Source organism: Aethalodelphis obliquidens, unplaced genomic scaffold (assembly GCF_003676395.1).
Source record: "Aethalodelphis obliquidens isolate GAN/ISIS:26980383/991018 unplaced genomic scaffold, ASM367639v1 scaffold9, whole genome shotgun sequence".
In the NCBI taxonomy this organism is placed as follows: domain Eukaryota; kingdom Metazoa; phylum Chordata; class Mammalia; order Artiodactyla; family Delphinidae; genus Aethalodelphis; species Aethalodelphis obliquidens.
The window spans coordinates 5134038-5153007 of NW_020837953.1; the positions used below are offsets into that span (position 1 = coordinate 5134038).

The following is an 18970-nucleotide window of genomic DNA, read 5'->3' on the forward strand; positions in this document are numbered from 1 at the left end:
TATGCTAACACATATATATGGAATTTAAGAAAAAAAAATGTCATGAAAAACCTACGGGTGAAACAGGAATAAAGACACAGACTTACTAGAGAATGGACTTGAGGCTATGGGGAGGGGGAAGGGTAAACGGTGACAAAGCGATAAAGAAGCATGGACATATATACACTACCAAACGTAAGGTAGATAGCTAGTGGGAAGCAGCCGCATAGCACAGGGAGATCAGCTCGGTGCTTTGTGACCGCCTGGAGGGGTGGGATAGGGAGGGTGGGAGGGAGGGAGACGCAAGCGGGAAGAGATATGGGAACATATGTATATATATAACTGATTCATTTTGTTGTGAAGCTGAAACTAACATACCATTGTAAAGCCATTATACTCCAATAAAGATGTTTAAAAAAAATAATAATAAAAATAAAAATCCATTTCCAAGAAACATAATTATTGAAAAGAGTGTTACTGTTTTCTGTTTTTGCAAATCTCTTTTGATGTCTGGTTTAGTAGGAAGCAGCTAGATTCTCATTTCTGCTTCTTCATTCAGTGTGTTGCTTTATGTTGCTTTGGTTGAAATCTATGAAGAAACTCCAGCCTCATACAGTTATGTAGTTGAAAAAAATTATGTAGTTGAGGAGTGTTATAATAGTCTTCTCAGATAATTTTGGATGTTCTTTGGTGCTACACCAAATCTTGAAAAGCAGTCATTTCTTAAATGTTAATTGCACTTGGAACCTGAAATCCTATCAATGAATTTTTTATACTCTGTTACATTAAAACCCATTGGTCTATGTATCCTTTAAATGTATCTGGTACCCATACATGATTTTTATAACATCAGACATTGGAAATTTACAAAACAATGGTTCTCTGAGTGTACATATCTTAAAAATACTCACACATTTCACTATAACATATTAATAAGTCAAATTTATTAATATTACCAGTGGTCTCAAGTTCATGGTAGTGAATATGTTTTCCAAAATTTTAATTTTCATTTGAAAGCCCAAATTTTGTCATTGGTACCAAATAATGCCGTTTGTTTTCCTGGAAGTAATAGGCCCTCTGCTCATTTTTGAGACAGTGTCTGCCAAGTATCTTAGCCTGAATAACCATAGTTTGTTTGGCAGTTAATCTGTCAAGTAAAAACAGTGTTCCAGGAAAAAGGCATCAACACTGACTTACAACTCAAACAATTGTTTTTTCTCAAGAAAAAACATGTACCATACCCTCATACTTAGGTACAGTAGAAGTTCTTTATGCATCTTTTCCATTTTGCCACAAATAATATTTAAGTAACATGTATTCAAAGATTGGGTTTTAATAAAATTAACAATTTAAACTATTTTCAGGACTCTTCTAAGTGAAACAATTTCTTTCCTGTGAGTTTGGTGTCAATGCCTTGATTTGTATCAAGGTTACAGTAGTTTTAGCCACCATTACTTTTTTTTTTTCTTTTTAATTTTTGAATTTTATTTAATTTATTTTTTTATAAAGCAGGTTCTTATTAGTCATCCATTTTATACACATCAGTGTATACATGTCAATCCCAATCTCCCAATTCATCACATCTCCACCCCCTGCCCCCGCTGCTTTACCCCCTTGGTGTCCATACGTTTGTTCTCTACATCTGTGTCTCTATTTCTGCCGTGAAAACCAGTTCATCTGTGCCATCTTCTAGGTTCCACATATATGTATTAATATATGATATTTGTTTTTCTCTTTTTGACTTACTTCACTCTGTATGACAGTCTCTAGATCCATCCACGTCTCAACAAATGACCCAATTTCGTTCCTTTTTATGACTGAGTAATATTCCATTGTATATATGTACCACAGCTTCTTTATCCATTCATCTGTCGATGGACATTTAGGTTGCTTCCATGACCTAGCTACTGTAAATAGTGCTGCAATGAACATTGGGGTGCATGTTTCTTTTTGAATTATGGTTTTCTCTGGGTATATGCCCAGTGGTGGGATTGCTGGATCATATGTTAATTCTATTTTTAGTTTTTTAAGGAACCTCCATACTGTTCTCCAGAGTGGCTGTATCAATTTACATTCCCACCAACAGTGCAAGAGGGTTCCCTTTTCTCCACACCCTCTCCAGCATTTGTTGTTTGTAGATTTTCTGATGATGCCCATTTTAACCGGTGTGAGGTGATACCTCATTGTAGTTTTGATTTGCATTTCTCTAATAATTAATGATGTTGAGCAGCTTTTCATGTGCCTCTTGGCCATCTGTATGTCTTCTTTGGAAAATGTCTATTTAGGTCTTCTACCCATTATTGAATTGGGTTGTTTGTTTTTTTAGTATTGAGATGCATGAGCTGTTTATATATTTAGGAGATTAATCCTTTGTCTGTCGATTCGTTTGCAAATATTTTCTCCCATTCTGAGGGATGTCTTTTCGTCTTGTTTATGGTTTCCTTTGCTGTGCAAAAGCTTTGAAGTTTCATTAGGTCCCATTTGTGTTTTTTTGTTTCTATTTCCATTAGGAGGTGGATCAAAAAAGATCTTGCTGTGATTTATGTCAAAGAGTGTTCTTCCTATATTTTCCTCTAAGAGTTTTAGAGTGTCCGGTCTTACATTTAGGTCTCTAACCCATTTTGAGTTTATTTTTTTGTATGGTGTTAGGGAGTGTTCTAATTTCATTCTTTTACATGTAGCTGTCCACTTTGCCCAGCAACACTTATTGAAGAGACTTTCTTTTCTCCATTGTATATCCTTGCCTCCTTTGTCATAGATTAGTTGACCATAGGTGCATGGGTTTATCTCTGGGCTTTCTATCTTGTTCCATTGATCTATGTTTCTGTTTTTGTGCCAGTACCATACTGTCTTGATTACTGTAGTTTTAGTATAGTCTGAAGTCAGGGAGTCTGATTCCTCCAGCTCCGATTTTTTCCCCTCAAGACTGCTTTAGCTATTAGGGGTCTTTTGTGTCTCCATACAAATTTTAAGATTTTTTTTGTTCTAGTTCTGTAAAACATGCCATTGGTAATTTCATAGGGATTGCACTGAATCTTTAGATTGCTTTGAGTAGTATAGTCATTTTTACAATATTGATTATTCCAATCCAAGAACACAGTATATCTCTCCATCTGTTCGTATCATCTTTAATGTCTTTCATCACTGTCTTATAGTTTTCTGCATACAGGTCTTTTGTCTCCCAAGGTAGGTTTATTCCTAGGTATTTTATTCTTTTCATTGCAGTGGTAAATGGGAGTGTTTCCTTAATTTCTCTTTCAGATTTTTCATCCTTAGTGTATAGTAATGCAAGAGATTTCTGTGCCTTAATTTTGTATCCTGCAACTTTACCGTATTCATTGATTAGCACTAGTAGTCTTCTGGTGGCGTCTTTAGGATTCTCTATGTATAGTATCCTGTCATCTGCAAACAGTGACAGTTTTACTTCTTCTTTTCCAATTTGTATTCCTTTTATTTCTTTTCCTTCTCTGATTGCCATGGCTAGGACTTCCAAAACTATGTTTAGTAGTAGTGGTGAGAGTGGACATCCTTGTCTTGTTCCTGATCTTAGAGGAAATGCTTTCAGTTTTTCACCACTGAGAATGATGTTTGCTGTGGGTTTGTCATATATGGCCTTTATTATGTTGAGGTAGGTTCCCTCTATGCCCACTCTCTGGAGGGTTTTTATCATAAATAGGTGTTGAATTTTGTCAAAAGCTTTTTCTGCATCTATTGACATGATCATATGGTTTTTATTCTTCAGTTTGTTAATATGGTGTATCACATTGATTGATTTGCATATATTGAAGAATCCTTGCATCCCTGGGATAAATCCCACTTGATCATGGTGTGTGACCCTTTTAATGTATTGTTGGATTCTGTTTGCTAGTATTTTGATGAGGAATTTTGCATCTATATTCATCAGTGATATTGGTCTGTAATTTTCTTTTTTTTTGTAGTACCTTTGTCTGCTTTTGGTATCAGGGTGCTGGTGGCCTTGTAGAATGAGTTTGGGAGTGTTCCTTCCTCTGCAATTTTTTGGAAGAGTTTGAGAAGGATGGGTGTTAGTTCTGTAAATGTTTGATAGAATTCACCTGTGAAGCCATCTGGTCCTGGGCTTTTGCTTGTTGGAAGATTTTTAATCACAGTTTCAATTTCATTACTTGTAATTGGTCTGTTCATATTTTCTATTTCTTCCTGGTTCAGTCTTGGAAGGTTGTACCTTTCTAAGAATTTGTCCATTTCTTCCAGGTTGTCCATTTTATTGGCATAGAGTTGCTTGTAGTAGTCTCTTAGGATGCTTTGTATTTCTATGGTGTCTGTTGTAACTTCTCCTTTTTCATTTCTAATTTCATTGATTTGACTTCTCTCCCTCTTTTTCTTGATGAGTCTGGCTAATGGTTTATCAATTTTGTTTATCTTCTCAAAGAACCAGCTTTTAGTTTTATTGATCTTTGCTATTGTTTCCTTTGTTTCTATTTCATTTATTTCTGCTCTGATCTTTATGATTTCTTTCCTTCTACTAACTTTGGGTTTTGTTTGTTCTTCTTTCTCTAGTTCCTTTAGGTGTAAGGTTAGATTGTTTATTTGAGATTTTTCTTGTTTCTTGAGGTAGGCTTGTATAGCTATAAACTTCCCTCTTAGAACTGCTTTTTCTGCATCCCATAGGTTTTGGAGCATCGTGTTTTCATTGTCATTTGTCTCTAGGTATTTTTTGATTTCCTCTTTGATTTCTTCAGTGATGTCTTGGTTATTTAGTAACGTATTGTTTAGCCTCCATGTGTTTGTGTTTTTTACATTTTTTTCCCTGTAATTCGTTTCTAATCTCATAGCGTTGTGGTCAGAAAAGATGCTTGATATGATTTCAATTTTCTTAAATTTACTGAGGCTTGATTTGTGACCCAAGATATGATCTCTCCTGGAGAATATTCTGTGCGCACTTGAGAATAATGTGTAAGCTGTTGTTTTTGGATGGAATGTCCTATAATTATCAGTTAAATCTATCGGGTCTATTGTGTCATTTAAAGCTTGTGTTTCCTTATTTATTTTCATTTTGGATGATCTGTCCATTGGTGTAAGTGAGGTGTTAAAGTCCCCGACTATTATTGTGTTACTGTCGATTTCCTCTTTTATAGCTGTTAGCAATTGCCTTATGTATTGAGGTGCTCCTATGTTGGGTGCATATATATTTATAATTGTTATATCTTCTTCTTGGATTGATCCCTTGATCATTATATAGTGTCTTTCCTTGTCTCTTGTAACATTCTTTATTTTAAAGTTTATTTTATCTGATATGAGTATTGCTGCTGCAGCTTTCTTTTGATTTCCATTTGCATGGAATATCTTTTTCCATCCCCTCACTTTCAGTCTGTTGTGTCCCTAGGTCTGAAGTGGGTCTCTTGTAGACAGCATATATATGGGTCTTGTTTTTGTAGCCATTCAGCAAGCCTGTGTCTTTTGGTTGGAGCATTTAATCCATTCACGTTGAAGGTAATTATCGATATGTTTGTTCCTATGACCATTTTCTTAATTGTTTTGGGGTTTTTTTTTTTTTTAGGTCCTTTTCTTCTCTTGTGTTTCCCACTTAGAGAAGTTTCTTTAGCATTTGTTGTAGAGCTGGTTTGGTAGTGCTGAATTCTCTTAGCTTTTGCTTGTCTGTAAGGCTTTTGATTTCTCCATCGAATCTGAGATCCTTGCTGGGTAGAGTAATCTTAGTTGTAGGTTCTTCCCTTTCATCACTTTAAGTATATCATGCCACTCCCTTCTGGCTTGTAGAGTTTCTGCTGAGAAATCAGCTCTTAACCTTATGGGAGCTCCCTTGTATGTTATTTGTCAGTTTTCCCTTGCTGCTTTCAATAATTTTTGTCTTTAATTTTTGCCAATTTGATTACTATATGTCTTGGCATGTTTCTCCTTGGGTTTATCGTCTATGGGACTCACTGCGCTTCCTGGACTTGAGTGGCTATTTCCTTTCCCGTGTTAGGGAAGTTTTCGACTATAATCTCTTCAAATATTTTCTCGGGTCCTTTCTCTCTCTCTTCTTCTTCTGGGACCCCTATAATGTGAATGTTGTTGCGTTTAATGTTTTCCCAGGGGTCTCTTAGGCTGTCTCCATTTCTTTTCATTCTTTTTTCTTTATTCTGTTCTGTGGCAGTGAATTCCACCATTCTGTCTTCCAGGTCACTTATCTGTTCTTCTGCCTCAGTTATTCTGCTATTGATTCCTTCTCATGTATTTTTGATTTCAGTTATTGTTCATCTGTTTGTTTGTTCTTTAATTCTTCTAGGTCTTTGTGAAACATTTCTTGCATCTTCTCGATCTTTGCCTCCATACTTTCTCCAAGGTCTGAATCATCATCACTATCATTATTCTGAATTCTTTTACTGGAAGGTTGTCTATCTCCACTTCATTTAGTTGCTTTTCTGGGGTTTTATCTCGTTCCTTCATCTGGTACATAGCCCTCTGCCTTTTCTTCTTGTCTATCTTTCTGTGAATGTGGCTTTTGTTCTACAGGCTGCAGGATTGGAGTTCTTGCTTCTGCTGTCTGCCCTCTGGTGGATGAGGCTATCTAAGAGGCTTGTGCAAGTTTCCTGATGGGAGGGACTGGTCCACCATTACTTTTACACTGTCAGTGCAAACATAAACACAGTGAAAAGAGCGAATAATGTCTTAGTATTATTGTAAAATTGTTTTGAACACCCAGGCATCACCCTGAAAAGATCTTGGGGACTCCCTGGAGTCTGTAGACCACACTTTGAGAAAATCTGATCTATAAAATGATGCTAGTATAGAGTACCAGCCCTATTATCCCTTCAAAAAAACTTCAGTGCTCAGCTCACCATCTTCCTCTCTACTCCAGTTCCTCTCATCATGCTGGGAGACCTCAGCATCCCTATAAATGAACCATCCAATGCTCTGCACTCTCAGTTGCTCCTTTTCTTCCTCTCCAATGACCCTTTTCTTCACTCTATTATCTTCCATGTTTTCATCCTGGACTTTCTTACTCTCTGGAACAGCTTCTCCTCCAAATCACTAATTCATGAGTCACCTGCAAATTGTTATCTGGGGCTCCACAGCCTCATCTCCTTCTATATCTATATGCTTAAGGATTCCCATGCACTTTTCTTGGACCTCATTGTGGCCTCCATTGACACCTAAGCTTTCTCTCTATCAATAAGACCTCTCCTATCTTCATTTTCCTTTATAATCAGTTTTGATTTCGTGATCCATCATTTTAAAATTTTAATTATGTCCTGAATTCCTGGACCCCACTGTTCCCTTGATCACACCTACCTGTAAAACCCAATCGTGAAAGAATCCAACTACCTTTCTCCTGGGCAACTCCTAGGTATCTTTCAGTCTCATCATAAACATCGGTTTCTTAGGAAAACATTTCTCAACACCCAGACTGATAGATATCTCCCTTCATATGATTTGTCAGTCTCTGCACATCTTCTTCTCAACACTTAATTTTCATACTTATAGTGTTTGTATAATTTCTGCCTTTTCCACCAGATCATAATCTCTATGGAAGCAGGTACTTGTACTGTTCATATGTTTGCTACTGAACTCCTGGCACTTATCATGGTGCCAGACCCAAGGAAGGTGGTCAGTAAATATTTAGGAGAGGAAAGAAAATAAGGGAGAAAAGGAGGGAGAAAGTGAGGGAGGGAGAGGGGGGAAGGAAGGAAGGGAGGAAGGAAGGAACGAAGGAAGGAAGAAAGGATAAAAAGGGGATAGAAGGAATGAAGCCAATGTATGGGAAATAGAATGACATTGTTTAGAAATTTATTTGAACCTAATTTCCAGTTAGAATCTAATTAAATGATCCTGGTGTCTAGACATTCAGATGGCTCAAGGTTTGGTCCATATGTCATTTTTCTGATAGATTGTCCTAATAATAAAAGTGTGAAGCATAGAAACACGGAGAAAAACAAGAGTTCTGATCACTAAAACGTGGGAGAGAAGTTACAGGGAGGAGGTTTGGGAGCAGAAAATGACTCCAGTGTTAGTTCTGCGTCTCACTGTAGAATTGTCAAGATAATATCATTGTAAGCCCATAGAGACTGCATTATGATGTCAAAATGGAAGGAAACAGTGTTAATAGATGGAAGCAAAAGCTTAGAGCAGCGCTGTGTTGCTGTAGTTTTAAAAGCTTTGTGACGTGATGTCTAGACAGAGGAACACAGTCATGCTATCACTGAAGCAAGGCTACAGAAGGTACACAAGGACCATTCATTAAGTCATTACAGGGCTCCAACCTTTTAGCCAATATCAATATGACGGGCATCTTCTCTTATCGTTCCAATGAATTTTTTAAGGTAGTTTATTTTTTGTTGATTATAAAAGTCATACGTTCTCCTAAAGAGAACATCGAAAAGATTATAAAAGAAAAAAATTGCCCCAAATTCCACCACCATTAATACTTTGTTATATTTCCTTTCATTCTTAATTTTTATAACATAGTTGAGGTCATACTATTACATTTTTATATCTTTATTTTTCCATTTAATATTATCAGAGAAATGTAAACTTTTTATGATGACTGCACATTGTTCCATTCCACTAACATTAAACAATTAGAGTACTGAGCACCCAGTTTTTCTGTATTCTAAGTTACTTACTGAAGATACTTCCTGTAGAATAGGATGGCTGGGTTGAAGGATTCAAATGGTTTCAAAGCTTATGACACATACGGCCAAATGGCTTTCCAAAAGAACCGCATCAATTTTTCAATTACTTCAGGAACATTTAATAAATCTGTGGCCTAGTAAATCTTGGCAAATAGTTTGAAAGCATCTTCCAGCTACTGAAAATTTACTCAAGCAGGGAGAGAGTTAATGTAGAGCAGTAAGATTCAGGAGTCTTTGATTCTAGTCTTTAGCTGGCATCTACCTTGCTGTGCCACTATGAGCAAGTTTCTTTAACTGTCTGGCTATTAAGTTTTTCATCTGTAGAATCACCACAAGGGAATATAGTGCTATGTGCAGGGTTCCCAAAGTATGCTCTGTGGAGTACTAGTTCCTGAGATATGCACCAGAGGTGAGGAGGAAAAGAAGTAAAGTTACCTGGTCAAATACATTTGGATAAATTGTATACAACATACTGCTCTTGGAGATTTAAAATGCCCAACAACACATTAAGGCTCTGAAAAGTTCTGCATTTTAATTTACTTAACAGAGCATTTACCCAATTTGTGACTATAGGTCATTTTTTTCTTTCATGTGATATCTGTAAGACTATGTAACACAGTTGAAGAAGCACTGATGTAACAGAAAGGGCTTTCGAGTCTACCAAACATGCATTTAAATCCAGTTTCTGCTATTTATAGCTAAAAAACAGAGATAATAATAACTTGTGAGACTGTTTTGAATATGGAGTGAGATTACATATGCAAAGCATGGAAAGCCCCAAGCATCAGCCTGACATACATGTTAGTTTCTTCTCTCTAACCTTCTCAACCCCAGACATGCGCATCAAACCACTCCATCTTCATCAAAAACATATTGAATGCCTGTGCTGTGGAGGGCTGGGGACTAGTGAGATGCTTTCCATCTGCCTTTTTCGATAGGGTGGCATTTTGGGCAAAAGGCCTCAAATGGCCTAAAACCTAGACTTGAACATGTAACCTGTGAGTCAAATGCTTGACTGTAGAACGTGGCCACCTCAGCAATTTAGATCACAAAATAATTAATTAGCTACCCATCCCAGGCTAGGTCAGAAGGCCCGACCCTGATTATTTCCAGTGGGTCATCCTAATAAATAGGCTCAGCTTATATTCAAGCCTGATTGTCACTAATTATATAACCTGGAGCTACTCCCATTCAGTTACATGGGAATGACATCATGAAACATATTTAAAATTTGACCTTGAAAGTGCTGAGTCTCTAGTGACCTCCATGTTGCTAAATCCAGTGGAAAGTTTTCCAGCTTGGTCTTAATTGCCCTCTGTTAACCATTGTTCCTTCTTGAAATCTTTCCTCGCTTGGACTTCTTCAGTACCACACTTCCTTGCCCCCTTCCTACCTCTGTGGCCAGTTCTCTTTGATGTGTCTGAAAACTAGAATTCCTCAGGGTGTAGTTTTGCCTTTCTTTTTTTGCTTTTCTCACTCTTAAGAAGGTGATATCCATTTCCTGGGTTTCACATACCACCTATGCTAATGCCTCCTAGATTTAGATCTTCAACCTGGACCACTGCTCAGAAATCCTGTTTTGTTTATCCAACTGCCCCATTTTATATCTCCACTAGGTGCCTGTCAGGCATGGCAAACTTAATGGCTCTGAATCGAAACTCTTAATTTTCTCCTTTTAACTGTTCCTCTCTCAATTTTATCCACATCAGTAAGTGGAACTACCCTAACACACAGCTGCTTAAGCCAGATACCTGACAGTGGTCTTTAATTCCTTCCTTGCCCTCACCCCCATATCCAGTCCTTTGGAAATTTCTGTCAATTTTGCTTTCAAGATATATCTCAAATATCTTCCCTTGTGCCTGCCTCAGCTGCCCCCGTCCTAATTTAAGGCACCGTTATCTCTCACCCAGATAATTGCTATGGCCTCCTATGGTCCAAGACATTCCACTTCAATTTCCTCCAATCCCTTCTCTGCACAGACACCAGGGTGATTTTTTAAAATTAGAAATCAGATAATATCCCTCCTGTATAAGATCCTCCAGTTATTTTTGTTTGTTTGTTTGTTTTACTACACATAGACTAAAATCAAAATTCCTCACCATGGTGCCCAAGGTCCTCTGTGGTCTGGCCCCTGCCCACCTTTCTGACATCCTCTCAGGACTCGATCCCCTGGTCTCACGCTGCTCCCATCCTGCAGGTCCTCAAATGTGATGAGCCATTTCCTGCAGGGGGATCTTAGCATGTGCTGACCTTTCCACTCTCCCTACTCTTTACTTGGTTTCTCCTCACCATCCTTCGTATCTCAGCTTAAATCCGCCTCCGTAGAGAACGCCCCAACCTGCCTATTTTTAGATTGCTCGATAGCCTCTATCAAAGGACCCTGTTTGCTTCCTTCATACTATTTATCACAATTTTTACTGAAATGTTTGGTTTACATGTTTATTGACTGATTCCATCACTACACTGTAAATTCCAGGAGGGTAAGGACATTATCTGTTTTGCTCATCACGTAGCACACCTGGAATATGTATTGAATGAATGAACAAAAGGAATGAATGAATGAATGAACAAATGAAAAAAAAGTGTCTACTGTGTTCCAGGTACACATAGAATTCCACACAGAACTTCTGGTTCTAAGCGTGTTCCAGGCTCTCCTGCAATATATGCATAATGCTCTTTCCTCCACACTGAATAATCACACCTCATCCATCCGGTCAGACCTTCCCAGTTCAGTTAAGTCTCACGTCCTCCAGACGGTTTGCCTTGCCCTATGCTAACAAATGCCACATATGTAGAGCCTCCTACACTTTATTCCCACCCTTAGACTCCAAGTTCTGCAAGGCAGGGGTCTTGACTCTGCTGATCACCACGGTCCCCTGAGCACAGTACCTGGCATACAGTGGGAACTCAATAAAAACTTTTGTATGAATATATTATCTCATTTGATCTTATGTTATATAATTTAAATTTTACTAGACCCCTGTGGAGTAGGAATTATTATACCTATTTTATAGATAAGTAAAACAGATTCAGAGGAAGATGAAATAATGTGCTTAAGGTTATATAGACAGTAAGAGGTAAAGCAAGAATTCAAGGGGCTTCCCTGGTGGCGCAGTGGTTGAGAGTCCGCCTGCCGATGCAGGGGACACGGGTTCGTGCCCCGGTCCGGGAGGATCCCACATGCCGCGGAGCGGCTGGGCCCGTGAGCGGTGGCCGCTGAGCCTGCGCGTCCGGAGCCTGTGCTCCGCAACGGGATAGGCCATAGCAGTGAGAGGCCCGCGTACCGCAAAAAAATAAAATAAAATAAAAAATAAAAACACATTCCAAGAAATACTATGAAGGATTTCTGACAAAAGGGAAATAGAGTAATTAAAGTAATTTTCTAAAAGCTTACCATGTTCCAGTTTCTATGCTCATTGCTTTATATTAACTGTCTTAACTCCTGACAAGCACTCTATGAAATATGTATTGTCTCTGTTTTATAGATGAGAAGGTTAAGCCTTAGAGAGTTTAAGTAACTTACCCAAGTTCCATAGCCGCTAAGTGGTGAAGACAGGATTTAAACCCAGCTTGATCTCACATCAAAGCCCACACCCAATGCTGCTTGAAGTATAGCTAAAGATTAGTTACCCCGAAAAAAAAAAGTGTCCATAGTCCTGAGACTCACTCAGTCACATCCACTACTCTAATTGTTTATATTAGCTGAAATTTCATGCAGCCTGAATTCATGTTCATTTCCAGTCATCTGGACAGCTATAGAAAATACTCACACGGCCCTGGCCTGGGTTACTTTGGTGAACACTCTGATGCCCATGAAACAATAAAATACAAAAGAAGATAGTGATTTAAATTTCCTTAGGATCCACTGCCTGTATGACCTATTGAAAGAAGCAAACAGATCCCTGTGATTATCTTCTACGTTTGAGGTCTTTACTCATATTTCGTTAATCCCCCCTAAGGTATTTTGTTCATTCTTCATCAGTGGAAATGTTGGGTTGGAAATGTTATAAAAACCTTTAGGGGGGCTTCCCTGGTGGCGCAGTGGTTGAGAGTCCGCCTGCTGATGCAGGGGACATGGGTTCGTGCCCTGGTCCGGGAAGATCCCACATGCCGCGGAGCGGCTGGACCCATGAGCCATGGCTGCTGGGCCTGCGAGACCGGAGCCTGTGCTCCGCAACGGGAGAGGCCACAACAGTGAGAGGCCCGCGTACCGCAAAAAACAACAACAACAACAAAAAACCCCACAAAACCTTTGGGTGTCCTAATTCCAAATTAAATATTTGTTTTGCTTTTTTAAAAAACAAATTTATTGGAGTATAGTTGATTTACAATGTTTTGTTAGTTTCAGGTATACAGTAAAGTGAATCAGTTATGCATATACATATATCCACTCTTTTTTAGGTTCTTTTCCCATATAGGTCATTACAGAGTATTGCGTAAGTTCCCTGTGCTATACAGTAGGTCATTATTAGTTATCTATTTTATATATAGTAGTGTGTATATGTCAACCCCAATCTCCCAATTTACCCTCCTCCCCCTTACCCACCTGGTAACCATAAGTTTGTTTTCTACATCTGTGACTCTATTTCTGTTTTGTAAATAAGTTCATTTGTACCATTTTTTTGGATTCCACATATAAGCGATATCATATGGTATTTGTCTTTGTCTGACTTACTTCACTCAGTATGATAATCTCTAGCTGCATCCATGTTGCTGCAAATAGCATGATTCCATTCTTTTTTATGGCTGGGTAATATTCCATTGTATATATGTACCATATCTTCTTTAGCCATTCCTTTAGCCATTCCTCTAGCCATTGATGGACATTTTGGTTGCTTCCATGTCCTGGCTGTTGTAAATAGTGCTTATCAAAATGGGTGCTCAGTTTTGAAAAGATTTTTTTTTTTCTGGTGGGTGAGGGTAGCAGTAATGGTGTAATAACACTGATCTGGGGATTAGAAGGCCTGACTGTACAACTAGGAAACTGGGTGACTGACATATCAAATTGCTTTGTTTCCTCTCTGGCTCTCAACTGGAGGGGATAATGATTACAACAGTCTTAGAGGGACATAATGAGGTTTAAATTGGTCAATATTCATAAAATGCCTAGAGGAGTGGTCTGGTTGTTATTTAATATTCCCCTTCTCTTTCTGGGACTCAATTTCCTTATCTGTAACATGAGTGGATTAAATTAGATGTCAAAGTCCTTCCTAATTCTAAAGACCTATGAAATAAAAGTGATGGAAGTAGCAAACAAGGATTTTGAGTTATTTTAAGTACATTAAAGTAAGGGCAATCATGGACATGATGAGAAGTGAAAGATATAAAAAAGTACCAGATGAAAGTTTTGAAGCTGAAAAATTATAAAAACCAAAATGAAAGATCCATTGGATGGGCTAAGAAACAGATTAAATACTGCAAAAGAAAAGATCAGTAAACTTAAAGATATAGAAACTATCCAAAATGAAACAGAGAAAAAATACTGCCAGAAACAATAAAAAAAAAGAACAGAGCCTCAGTGACCTGTGGAATAATATCAGGGAGTCGGGCATACCTGCGATCAGAAGCAGAGGAGAAAGTATGTGGCAGAAAACATGTTTGAATTAATAGTGGCAAAAATTTTTTCCCCAAATTTGATGAGAACTATAAACCCACAGAAGCACACCTAGGCACATCATAATCAAACTGCTAGAAATCAATGATAAAATAGTAAAGGAGTCCATAACAAAGTGGATCTCTCCTCAAAGATTATACAAGCTGAAGATAATGGAATGATATTAATGTCTGCAAAGCGATGTGGGAGGAAAAAAGGAAGCTTTCCACTTAGAATTTTATATTCATCAAAGATACCCTTCAAAATAAAGGCAAAACAAAGAGTTCTTCAGACTAACAAAAATGGATAACTCCCTCACCAAAATTCATTCTGCACTATAAGAAAGGTCAAAAGAAGTTACTCAGGAAGAATAAAAATGGTGTCAGAAGTGGTATGATATCATTTGAAGGTAGGCTGTGATAAGTTAATGATGAATGTTGCAAAGCTTAGAGTAACAACCAAAATAAATAAATAAACAAAGTAGAATTGCTAACAAATTATTTGGAATTAGAAAAAATATGAAATGCAAAAGATGACCTAAAAAAAGAGAAAAACAGAAACAAAGAACAGATGGGACAAATAGAAGGATGGCAAACCCAAACCCATGCATATCAGTAATTACATCTTATATAAGTTGTATAAATACTATGATTAAAAGACAGATTATTAGACTAGATAGTAAAGTAAGACCCATCTATATGCTATCTATATGAGGCATACTTTAAAATATAAAGAGTCAGATAGGTTAAAATAAAATATTGGGAAAAAATTGACCATGCAAACCCAGGGATAATGAAAGCCTTTCATAATGATAAAGGGGCAGATCATCTACAAACCTGTATGTAGATAGATAGATAGATAGACATAGAAAGACAAGTAGATAAACAGATAGTAACAGAGCTTCAAAATACATGAAACAAAAACTGATAGAACTGAAAGGAAAAATAGACAAATCCACAAATATACTTGGGGATGCAACATTCCCCCCTCAGTATTTGATAGACAAGGAGGTGAAAACTTGAGCAGCATTAATAACCAACTTAATGACTTAGAACTACACACAACAGACGAATACACACTTTGAAGTGCCTGTGACATATTCACTAAGATATATTCTTTGTCATAAAACGAATCTCAATAAATTAAAAGGATTGAAAATTTTTTTAACTTTTTAAAGCAACACACATGCTAAAATGTATTATTTGTATAAAACACATAAGAGCGAGTCACTGCTTTTTAAGGCTGAATATAACGTCTTTTCATCAACATCGTCTTAAAATACTGTTCTCAAACAACCACACTTTTCTAAGAATTTATAGTGATGGTATAATAACACACAGGCAATATACTTTGTAATAATGGTAAATATGAGCTTATAAAAATAAATGTATACCGTTAAAAATGTAAATGTTTATCATCTGTTTTCAGTGTTAGTGTTTATATTTTATTTGAGAAAAATAAATTGTTAGTTATTTTGCCATTGTTAATTTTTTTTAAGTTTGAAGTGAGGCTAATCCAAAAGATCCATGCTGACTGGCACATTTGCAATTTTTTTTCGTTGTTAAATTTTATTTTCGTTTTTTAAATTGATTTTTATTGGAGTCTGGTTGCTTTACAATGTTGTTTTAGCCTCCACTGTACAGCAAAATGAATCAGCCATACACATACAGATATCCCCGCCCTTTTGGGCTTCCCTCCCATTTAGGTTACCACAGTGCATTAGGTAGAGTTTCCTGTGCTATACAGTGTGTTCCCATCAGTTGTCTATTTTATACATTGTATCAATAATGTGTAGGCACATTACAAATTTATTCTAGTTTTTTCAACCATCAGAGAGATGAAAAATACCCCAAAAATGACCATGGCAATCACACACCACTACTGGCAACAGCTTTCATTGGAAACTTACTAAGTACCAGGCATTGTTCTAAATACTTTTTATGCATTTAATTCTTCCTCTTACTTGCCTCCCACTTTACAGTCCAGAAGACTTAAATAACTTGCCTAAGATTACACAAATAGGAAATGCCAGGGCCAGAATCTGAACCCAGTAAAGTTATTTCACCATGTAGTTTAGCATTTGCAAAGCTAGGGTCAGGCACACTGGCATTAGACAGAAAGACCTTGTGACTTCCTACTTCAGCACTTTGTAACGTATTTAATTGGTTCTCTTTTGCCCTGACTTCAAATTTGCCTCTTCACTGGTCTTTCTTATTTGATAAGTTCAAACATCAAGACTCTTTGTTCATTTTCAAAAAGGATTACGATGATAAGCTTTTATAATTAAGAGTATCTCAGCAGAGATTTCCTTTGCCACAGTTCTCTTGCCTTTATCTTCTAATTATTAGAGATGAATTTTCTGATTTTTCAAAATTGTATTCGCTTTAAATACAAGTTGCAAATTAACTGCTTAGAAAAATGCCTTTCCCCCTTCTTAACTGTTACTTAAAGGAAATCTTTAGTCTAGCATTGAAAAGCAATAATGATTCAAAATTGAATCATCCAACAAGAATTTGAATAAAATAACTCTACTTAAAATCTTCAGTGTTTCGGAGAGAGGGACTTTTTTAAAGCTATCACAAAGGCAAAATAAGAGGCTGTGTAAGCACCACAAAATACTTAGTGTTAAGATTTAAAAAAAAAACGACCGTGAAGCCAGTTTGGGATATTCAAGGAAATGGAATGGGTAAAATGCAATGTACATATGAAAATATCACTTCTATTCGTTACTCCATAGCAAAAGGTTATGTCTTTTCTAGAATGAAATGACTCAGCATCTTTACAGTCTCTTGCTTTTCCCAAGATAATTTTATATACATTACCTAATTTTATCCTTCCCAAAACACTATGAGATGGGTATTCTTACACACAAATGGATAAGCAGAGGTTAATTGTCCAATATAACTCAAGAGAACTATTATTTACTAAGTTGAGTATACTTTATATCCAAGATTTTATTTCATGTTCATTAACTCTTATAGAAGAGGCATTATTATTCTCATTTTACAGATCGGGAAGCAAGCACAAAGCGATTAGCTGATTTACTGCAGATCACCCAGCTCCTAAGTCTTGGAGCTGAGATTTGCACACAGGTCCCCCTGACACCAAGTGAACGCTCTTGTCACTGGCCTGGACTCCTTCACTGAATTAGTAATAATGTGGAAAGAGGTCACATTCCATCCTAAAACAGCCTGTTGCAAACATGAGAGTGTCTCAGTTCCCCACCAAGTAACCCCTCACTGCAAATTTTGCAGAAACTTTTGGCCAACTCACCAGTTCACCTTCTCCTGTATGGCTACCCCAGGCTGACAAGTCATCAAAGACAAGAGGAAAAAAGCAACAGCAAACATCTCATCCAGAAGCCACCACCCTATATTACCTAGAGAGGAATAAAACTATTCAGGGAGTTGGAGTAAAAGAATCTACGGGCTAGGATCTATAAGATCTACCTAATGTTTGAAATGAACAGAACTCGCTCGATTCTCATTCAGATGTGGTTAATTACTTACCGGGGTATTGATTAGCCAAACGCCCTAAAATCCCAGACACCAAAGGCCACTGTCCTTCAGACCTTTGGAAAAGCAAAATATCCACATGGTTGAGGAAAGGAGGATATTTAACCAATTTCAGCTAAGCAAAGGGATCGTATTTTCAGAACGAGGCAAAAGCCAAACCAAGATATAGCTCCAGAATTCATGGTCTTTTGGAGTAGCTCTTGGAACTTCTGAGGTTAGATCAATTTGTTTTGCAAGACTGAAACGAGGCTCCTACTGGTGTTTCAGCTCTGCCGTAAACAGCCAGCAAAATATAGGAAATGCTAATAGTTACATGGGGAAGTTCTCCAATGTATTGTCAAACATCTGGAGCCCGAGAAATGGGGGTAATTGAATGAACGTTCCGCTTCTCGTCCAGACATTGGGTATCATTACCATCTAGCATATTTGTGTCTTCAGGGAACCACATGCCTTAAATGGACATCTCCAGAAGCATCCTCTAGAATTGTAATAACAACCACACCCATATCTACATACATTCTCTTAGTCATAATTGATAGTCATAAATTATGACATAGTCATAAATTAAAGAGAGTTGGATAGATCGAAAGACAGATAATAATTGAACATGTGGCAGGCATTTCATTTGTCTTATTTTACTTAATCCTCACCACAAGTCTATGAGATGAAAATGATTCAATTCATTTTGCAGTTGAAGAAATGAAGGTCCAGAAAAATTAACTAAGTTGCTCAGGAATGGACAGCTATCTTGATGTCCTTGGCAATACTTAAATTCTCTCATTAGCAGGATTGGCCAGTACTATCCTTATTAATCTCAAAGTTATGAAAAAAAATGTACCAAATAACTTGCCTGTGTAAGGAATGTGTACCCGGTTTAATTATGGAGATTTAAATAAGGCACTCATTTGTTATTGTCTCCATTTCTTCAGAGATTTAGGTAAAATTTGACAAAAGTGAACACCCATTCCAGGTCCCAGGAAGCCCTTCCAGCCCCTGATTTCTGTGTGTCTCTTCGTCCCTCCCTCTCTTTGTTTTGACTCCTGGGTCCTCTTGGCCTCAGTTTTACAATCCTTCTGGCCCATTTGGAAAACTGTCCTTTTTCCTTTATCCACAAGTAATCCAGTAACTCACAGTGCTTTTATTGAATTGTGGGTGTGACGGGGGGGTGTTAATGTCTGGACACCCTTGGGGCAGCTCAGGGTGGCACATCTGGAACCCACTTCTTTCCACCAGCTCCCTAGCCGCCTCCCTTCTCCCTCCTCGTTCCATCC

General features: G+C 37.5%; 1 protein-coding gene across 1 annotated transcript in view; it reads right to left on the reverse strand.

The window, feature by feature from the left end:
- C8A (complement C8 alpha chain) overlaps positions 1-17534 on the reverse strand; it is a 72734-nt gene extending 55200 nt beyond the window's left edge. The window contains exons 1-2 of the mRNA XM_027110696.1: positions 17458-17534; positions 12115-12130 (exon numbers count right to left, since the gene is read on the reverse strand). Of these exons, the coding sequence (XP_026966497.1) occupies positions 12115-12130; positions 17458-17534 (93 nt within the window). The remainder of the gene's footprint in view (positions 1-12114; positions 12131-17457) is intronic.
- Between the last annotated feature and the right edge of the window lie 1436 nt (positions 17535-18970).